This window comes from Prionailurus bengalensis, chromosome A1 (genome assembly GCF_016509475.1).
Source record: "Prionailurus bengalensis isolate Pbe53 chromosome A1, Fcat_Pben_1.1_paternal_pri, whole genome shotgun sequence".
In the NCBI taxonomy this organism is placed as follows: domain Eukaryota; kingdom Metazoa; phylum Chordata; class Mammalia; order Carnivora; family Felidae; genus Prionailurus; species Prionailurus bengalensis.
Window position 1 is genome coordinate 137111427 of NC_057343.1, and position 8303 is coordinate 137119729.

The following is an 8303-nucleotide window of genomic DNA, read 5'->3' on the forward strand; positions in this document are numbered from 1 at the left end:
TGTTCATTTTGGCCACTCTGACTGGCATGAGGTGATATCTGAGTGTGGTTTTGATTTGTATTTCCCTGATGAGGAGCGACGTTGAGCATCTTTTCATGTGCCTGCTGGCCATCTGGATGTCTTCTTTAGAGAAGTGTCTATTCATGTTTTCTGCCCATTTCTTCACTGGGTTATTTGTTTTTCGGGTGTGGAGTTTGCTGAGCTCTTTATAGATTTTGGATACTAGCCCTTTGTCCGATATGTCATTTGCAAATATCTTTTCCCGTTCCGTTGGTTGCCTTTTAGTTTTGTTGATTGTTTCCTTTGCTGTGCAGAAGCTTTTTCTCTTCATGAGGTCCCAATAGCTCATTTTTGCTTTTAATTCCCTTGCCTTTGGGGATGTGTCGAGTAAGAAATTGCTACAGCTGAGGTCAGAGAGGTCTTTTCCTGCTTTCTCCTCTAGGGTTTTGATGGTTTCCTGTCTCACATTCAGGTCCTTTATCCATTTTGAGTTTATTTTTGTGAATGATGTGAGAAAGTGGTCTAGTTTCAACCTTCTGCATGTTGCTGTCCAGTTCTCCCAGCACCATTTGTTAAAGAGACTGTCTTTTTTCCATTGGATGTTCTTTCCTGCTTTGTCAAAGATGAGTTGGCCATACGTTTGTGGGTCTAGTTCTGGGGTTTCTATTCTATTCCATTGGTCTATGTGTCTGTTTTTGTGCCAATACCATGCTGTCTTGATGATGACAGCTTTGTAGTAGAGGCTAAAGTCTGGGATTGTGATGCCTCCTGCTTTGGTCTTCTTCTTCAAAATTCCTTTGGCTATTCGGGGCCTTTTGTGGTTCCATATGAACTTTAGGATTGTTTGTTCTAGCCTCGAGAAGAATGCTGGTGCAATTTTGATTGGGATTGCATTGAATGTGTTAGATAGCTTTGGGTAGTATTGACATTTTGACAATATTTATTCTTCCAACCCATGAGCACAGAATGTTTTTCAATTTCTTTATATCTTCTTCAATTTCCTGCATAAGCTTTCTATAGTTTTCAGCATACAGATCTTTTACATCTTTGGTTAGGTTTATTCCTAGGTATTTTATGCTTCTTGGTGCAGTTGGCTCACATACAGTTTCTTGTTTGTTTTTGTTTCTACATCAGATTTTGAGTGAAATGCACAAGGACAGTTGAAATATTAAACTTTGAAAAATAACGTATCTCGTGTGAGCCATTCATTTGTTTTTCAGCCCTGGCTAAGTCATCTCTTGAGAAAGACTGAATCGTTTATTGTTTTCATACTTACATTAGTATTATTATTTTAATAGGCTGTATTCAGGGCAGGGGAGCAAATGGCCCAGATGTATTTATCTCTGGAAACAAATATCAAAAAACACTAAGGTGTTTTTTTGTTGTTGTTGTTAATTCATAGATGCTTAGGCCTTTCTGTTAAAACACTTGGTGGCATGGAGTCAGCAGTTTTCTTCACAAAATGAAAGGATTTTCAAGCCAGTTCATGGCACCTTCCTTGGATTTCATGAATCTCATCCTACCAGTAAACTTGTGCGGTCTATTTTGGCTCTACCATGGTTGGCTCTGTCTTTTCAGAGACCTCTTTCATTATCTGCTACCGCGGATAATGATGTTCTGTGTTTCTCTCAGTCCTTCATTGTTACGTGTGCAGCATGCCAGTTTCTTCTGCTCAGTTCTTTTTATAATCAAAACTTTTTCAGGCATTTGATTAGGGCCTTTTACCTGGAGCACTCTTGTTAATGACCATCACGAAGCAGGCCTGGCTTCGCTGTGCTTGCTGCGTTATTCTGCTGTTGGCGTCAGAAGGGGGTGTAATCAACTGACCTGGTTACACATGACAGGAGTGGCCTCTTCTTACTGGCTGTTGCTACTTCAGGGTCCCCATTATGAATGTTTTATGAGCAAAGATTTGATTCATGGTCTGTCGATCTAAGTATGGTTTAATAATTGATGCTATTGTCTAGATACTGAAAGCAGTTTGTTTAAAGAAAGCCAAACAGCCACCTACTAATGACCTTTAAAAAACAGTATTTCTCATTCATCTTTTTTGTAAAACTGAGGTTGTCAGTGAAAAAGCAGATTTGTACTTCAGAGTTTCTTTTGAAAGCAGCTTAAAGCTATTACTTTCCTATTGTAGCAAAAGACAAAGAACTTACATTGAAGATACTTTAATAAAATAGTGAAGTCTATTCAGTCGTTTTTGTAGTTTCTTAAAAGTTTGGGAATTTGGGGGAGTACACCTTTTCCAGTAGAGACTTTGGTTTGAGATCATTACCTGGGTTCATGTTTCTCTCCATATTATTAAAAGGAACACATCAACTTGTATATTTATGTGGGCAGAAGAACAGGAAACATTTTCCTGAAATAAGTAAAAGTATTTGAAAATCAAGGATTATTTTGTGGTTTCTGGAAGCAGTTCCCAAAACCATAGCTCACTCTGACATTCTTTGAGGGTCTGGGATCAAAGTCCTGTCATTTTTCTTTGGGAAGAATATAGTTTCAGTTGTGAGAATGTAGTACCCAGAAACTCATTGGTAGATCCCATGGTACCTGAAGAAAAACCTCAGCATGTCTGGGCATAAATTATATAAATGGTAGTTTGGTGGTAGATTCCTAATAACTTTTGCTTTGTTCTTTTATCAGGCTGTGGGATGATGGGATTATTGATCCCGTGGACACCAGACTGGTCCTGGGTCTCAGTATTAGTGCAGCCCTCAATGCACCAATCCAGAAGACTAACTTCAGCATCTTGAGGATGTAACTGGAGTGTGAAGCATCTTCCATTGGATATGTACCAAAATTGACATACCAGTAGCCTTAAAATTTTAGACGTTTCCCACATGTGGCTATTATGGTAAAATTGTTTTCTTAACACAGTGCATCGTACTTTTCTACATTAAACAGAAATCAGTGAAGATATTTATTTGATAAACTTCAATTCCTTGTCTATTTTCTTTGAGAAACTTTTCTGTGGCTCAGCTTTACCACCCATAAACTGAAGAGAATAACTTAAGTTATCCTTTCTAACCCACAAGTAGCATGAAAGTCCCATAACCTATACACTGCAGGTATGTTTGAGATTATTAACAAAGTCATTTTTCCTCTGAAATGATTGTTTTGCTGATTACACATGATGATATTTTAACACACAGAATTTTTAAAAGCATCAATTACTCGTCTTTTTAGCCACTACTCCTTCCCTTAATAGTCACACTTGTTGTCTGCATTTGGGGCTCTCTTTTCTACCCATTCTCTCTCAATCCTTCTCCTCATTGCCTTCCCCTGCCAATACCCTCTCCAAGGTTTACCTCCATGTTGCTGAAACCAGTGGGTTCTTTTCTGACTTTATCTGACTGAATTCTCTGAAGCATTCAGTGCACTCGAACACTTCCTCCCCGCAGTGCTGGCCTTAGCTTCTAGATCGAAACTTTAGGTTTTCTGCCAACCTCTTTGGCCCTTCTTGTTCTGTCTCCCTTGCCCTGCCCCTGTTCCTCTAGTGATTTCTCTCCTACTCCCTTTACTATTTGTCCTGATTTTTCATTAGCAAAACATGAAAGTATCCCCTTGTTCTTTTTAAAAAAATTATGGTGAAATACACAGAACATAAAATGTATCGTTTTAACCACTTTTAGGTGTACAGTTCTGTGGCCTTAAGTCCATTCACATGGTTGTGCTACCATCACCACCATCCATCCATCTCCAGAACTCTTCATCATTCCAAACAGAACTCTGTTATTAAATAGTAACTCCCTATGCCCTCGCTCCCCTTCTCTGGCACTCTGCTCATTCTTTTTTGTTTTTTGTTTTTTGTTTTTTTTTTTAGTTTTTTAATGTTTTTATTTATTTTTGAGAGACAGCGCTCGAGTAGGGGAGGGGCAGAGAGAGGGAGACAGAATCCGAAGCAGGCTCCAGACTCTGAGCTGTCAGCACAGAGCCTGAAGTGGGGCTCGAACTCACGAGCTGTGAGATCATGACCTGAGCCGAAGTCGGACGCTCAACCAACTGAGCCACCCAGGCCCCCCTGCTCATTCTTGAATGTGTGTGTTACTCATGGTTAGGTTTATTCTCTCTTGGTCATATCAGCCCTTCTTATGGCTTCAGAAGCCATCTTAATGCAGATGATTCCTGTGTTGACATTGTTCTCCCTGAGCTCTAGACCTGTGTATCTTAGGGATCTACTGGATGTCTGCACTGGTGGTCTTTTAGGAACCTCAGATTCAGGCATCAGGGTCAATTGATTTTGCCTCCTCACTATCTCTTAAATTCCCCATTATCTTTGTCTTTCACTTCCAAAGGCCTTAGAAGTGGTCTACCTGCTTCTAGTCTTAGCTAGTCTTGCGTCTGCATCCCTGTGAGGTAGGATGACCATTCTAAGTGCACACCTGGTCATGCTGCTCCCTTGCTTCAGTGTCTCACAGGTTCCCTGTAGAAGTACTAGACCCCTCATGACCTCCATGATCGTGACCATCACATCCACTCTTCTGTCTCATCTCCTTGACTCTTTCCCACACATGGTGCTCCATCTGTTCTAGACTCCTAGCTCCTCGAACCTACACAGTCCTTCCCACTTTAGCGTCCACCACCTAATGTTCCCTCTGCCTGTACTTTCTCTGAAGCACTTACCTTTTGTCTCCGTGACTTCTCTGGGCTGGGTTAGACACTATCTGCTCTTGAAAAGCACCAACCATTTTCTCTGTCTTAGGTATTTATGAGAAACGTAAATATTTCTTTAATATTGCCTTCCTGCTAGACTGTAAGCTCCCTGAGAGCAAGGATCTCCTGTTTAGCCTGCATCTCCATTCCCTAGCACTTGGAGATGCTCACATATTTATTGAATGGTTGAAAAATCCAAATTTTAATTGGTGTCCTCAGGCCACATTAAAATTAATGATTAAATGATATAATACAACTATCAAATGGTTTCCTAATAAAATTAATATTTCAAACATTGTGCGTGATGTTCATTTTAGGCAGCATTTGTGTATCAGAAGTCAATTTAATTTTTTGAGATGTGTACAGATAAATGTGTAAAGATAAGTGTTGGACTTACTTAAATAAATTTGCACTTTAAATAAGTAAAGATAAGTGGGTTGCATTTTTGGGGCACCGGGTGGCTCAGTCAGTTGAGTGTCCGACTTCGCTCAGGTCATGATCTCTTAATTCATGAGTTCGAGCCCCACATCGGGCTCTGTGCTGACAGCTCAGAGCCTAGAGCCTGCCTCCAATTCTGTGTCTCCCTCTCTCTCTCTGCTCTTCCCCCACTCATGCTTTGTCTCTTTCTCACTGTCAAAAACAAATAAACATTAAAAGAAAAAAGGAAGTAGGTTGCATTTTCAGAAGGATGTTGGAGGAGGTCCCTGAGAGGATGTGACTGACTGCTGGTTCACCTGCTAACCAGACCCGGCAGCGGGAGGCTCCACAACCCCTCCCCTTTCCTTGGAACATTCATCCCTGCGTACTGTTCCTGTAGTGGCCGTCCTTTCAAGAACACAGCCTTGAGAGACAGGTGTTGTTGAGAGCATCTGAACCCAATTAAGGCCTCTTTATAAACAAGGCTTCTTTACAACGTCTCCGCACGTTGGTGTGGAGACGCCCTGGTATTGTGACTGGTGCTGACCACCCCCAGAGCACATCCCCTCACCTACCAACGTGGCTTGGCCCACTTCTCTCATCCCTCGGCCTCCCTCTTCTGGGGCTGGTTTTCGAACCAAGAAAGAAACACGGTAAGTATTTTAAAATAGTGAATTATATTTTCAGTTAAAAGTTATGTTCGTGTCAGAAGACAACAAATTTTTTCTTAATCGAGAATAGGTAATGTTTCTTTGCTAGGAACTATCAACAAGTCAAAGATTGATGGTCTTTTTAGGAGTGTTTTGGCCTCTCAAAAAAATCACAGTCATCACTCAGACCGCGCTTAAGATAATTAAAATATATTGCATAGTTTATCCAGTAAAAATAACAGTTTTACCAAAACAAGCAGCAGTTTTTGTCTGCCCCTTCCCAGCTTTACGGAGACGCAGTTGACATATAACATGTAAGTTTAAGGTGTACAACATGATGATTTAATACATGTGAATTGTGAAATGATTACCACAGTGTGATTACTTCTTAACACGTTTGCCTCACATCACTTTTTTTGTAGGGGGAATGTTTTCTACATTTCAGTTATTATAAATAAGAGCAGCTAGGATAACATGAATAATTTAGAATTTTAAGAAATATACAGCTAATTAATCTCTAAATTAGCCCTCTGTGTAAAGAATAAAAGAGACAAAAGTATTTTTCAGTTCCCAAGGAAAAATTGAAATTAGAATTTGTCAAACTTTTTTTTACACTGCCAGAAGGCATTGTTGAATGTGCTAGTGAAAAAAATGTATCTTTTTGGGGAGAGGTCACATAGTCCTTGTTAATTTGAAATGTGTTCGTTGGTGTTCTGGAAGGATGATTGTTTACTCTTCTGGCCAAAGCCAGTTCTTACAAATCCTTTAATTATTGGTTCTGAAATTCAGTATTTAGAAAAACAGCAGGAACATGATAATCATGGCCTCTGGGTATTTCTAACAGTTCTCTATAAATGTTAGAAATTAAATACAATCACTAATGATGGTTTTTATTGTTTTGACAAAAAGTCGACCACAAAACACTGAAAATAATTTTTTTATATTTAATGTGCCTCAAATTCTCTTGCATCTGAAATCAGAATGTTAAGGATCAAGTTGCTTTTGGAGCTAAATGAAAATTCTCTCCACTTTTGACCTGTTTAGGCAAATGTACATTCCAAGTGATGTTTGCAATCAAGCTAATTGATGATCCACTCTGGGACGCTTGAGAGGAAACAGGCCCAGATACTAATCATCACACTGACATATAGGTGTGAGCAGATGGGGGACCTGTGGTTGCTCTCTCTGTAGTTCATTATCATGGAATGAGTACTGATGCTACCTGTCAGGTTTGGTACTTCTTACAAGCCACTGTTCCAGATACCCACTGTGTAACTTTTTGGTGGCTGAAAACAATACAAGTTCATTCTGTTAGAGTTGCAGGGGTCAGAAGTTTAAAATCTAGGGGGCGCCTGAGTGACTCAGTCGGTTTAGTGTCTGACTTCGGCTCAGGTCATGATCTCAGAGCTGTGGGTTTGAGCCCGGCGTCGACCTCTGTGTTGACAGCTCAGAACCTGGAGCCTGGAGCCTGACTCAGATTCTGTCTTCCTCTCCCTCTGCCCCTCCCCCGCTCTCTCTCTCTGTCTCTCAAAAATAATTAAACGTTAAAAAAAAAAGTTTAAAATCCAGATGGACACAGGGCTGCATTTCACTCTGCAGGCTTTGAGGGGAAAATCCGTTTCCTTGCCTTTTTCAGCTTCTAAAGGCTGCCTGACTGCTTTGTAAACTTTTATTTACTTATTTAAAATAACTTTAATTTTTCTAATGTTTATATATTTGAGAGACAGCGAGTGGAGGAGGGGCAGATAGAGAGGGAGACCCAGAATCCGAATCAGTCTCCAGGCTCGCTCTGAGCTGCCAGCACAGAGTCCAACATGGGGCTCAAACTCATGAACTGTGAGATCATGACCTGAGCCAAAGTTGGGCCCTTAACTGACTGAGCCACCCAGGCACTCCTGCTTTGTAACGTTTTTATTTTTTTAATGTTCACTTATCTTTGGGAGAGAGAGAGAGGGAGACACAGAATCTGAAGCAGGCTCCAGTCTCCAAGCTGTCAGCACAGAGCCCGACGTGGGACTTGAACTCAGAAACCGTGAGGTCATGACCTGAGCTGAAGTCAGATGTTTAACCAACTGAGCCACCCAGGTGCCCTGCTTTGTAACCTCAATACAGACTTCAGTATGATATCAAACACCTCTGTGTTAGCATTCTAGAGAGGCATTTAATTGACTCAAGAGGAGAGTTGACCACAAGGCAGGGGCAGTTTTGCTTTCTGTAGCACCCAGCATTTCAATGTGTCTGGTGGCTTTTTCTTTCACAAAAGTGACCCAAATCACAGGTTTGTGGTACTCCTTATGTTAAGGAAGAGAAGTGTCTGAGGGAGAACAGAGTCTTAGAAGTCGGTGATTTAACAGAGAACTGACTGAAGAGAAAACGATCAGAACTACTTGTCAGAAGTAAGCTGTAGAAATTTAATGTGTAATTCAGCAAGTGTTGATTGTACTAAGTGAACAGGTAACAGTTTTGGAATAGTTGGGCTAATATCAAGAAGTTTCTGTAGGAAACGTATTTTACATTTTTTGATAGCTCTATCGTACTCTTATGTTGTAGGATAATTGAAAATAACATTTGTTTTAAAAT

At 40.4% G+C, this 8303-nt stretch overlaps 1 protein-coding gene across 1 annotated transcript in view; it reads left to right on the forward strand.

Moving 5' to 3' along the window:
- Positions 1-4947, forward strand: part of MCCC2 (methylcrotonyl-CoA carboxylase subunit 2) — a 70721-nt gene extending 65774 nt beyond the window's left edge. The window contains exon 17 of the mRNA XM_043587552.1: positions 2647-4947. Within this exon, the coding sequence (XP_043443487.1) occupies positions 2647-2764 (118 nt within the window). The 3' untranslated portion in view covers positions 2765-4947. The remainder of the gene's footprint in view (positions 1-2646) is intronic.
- The last annotated feature ends 3356 nt before the right edge of the window (positions 4948-8303 follow it).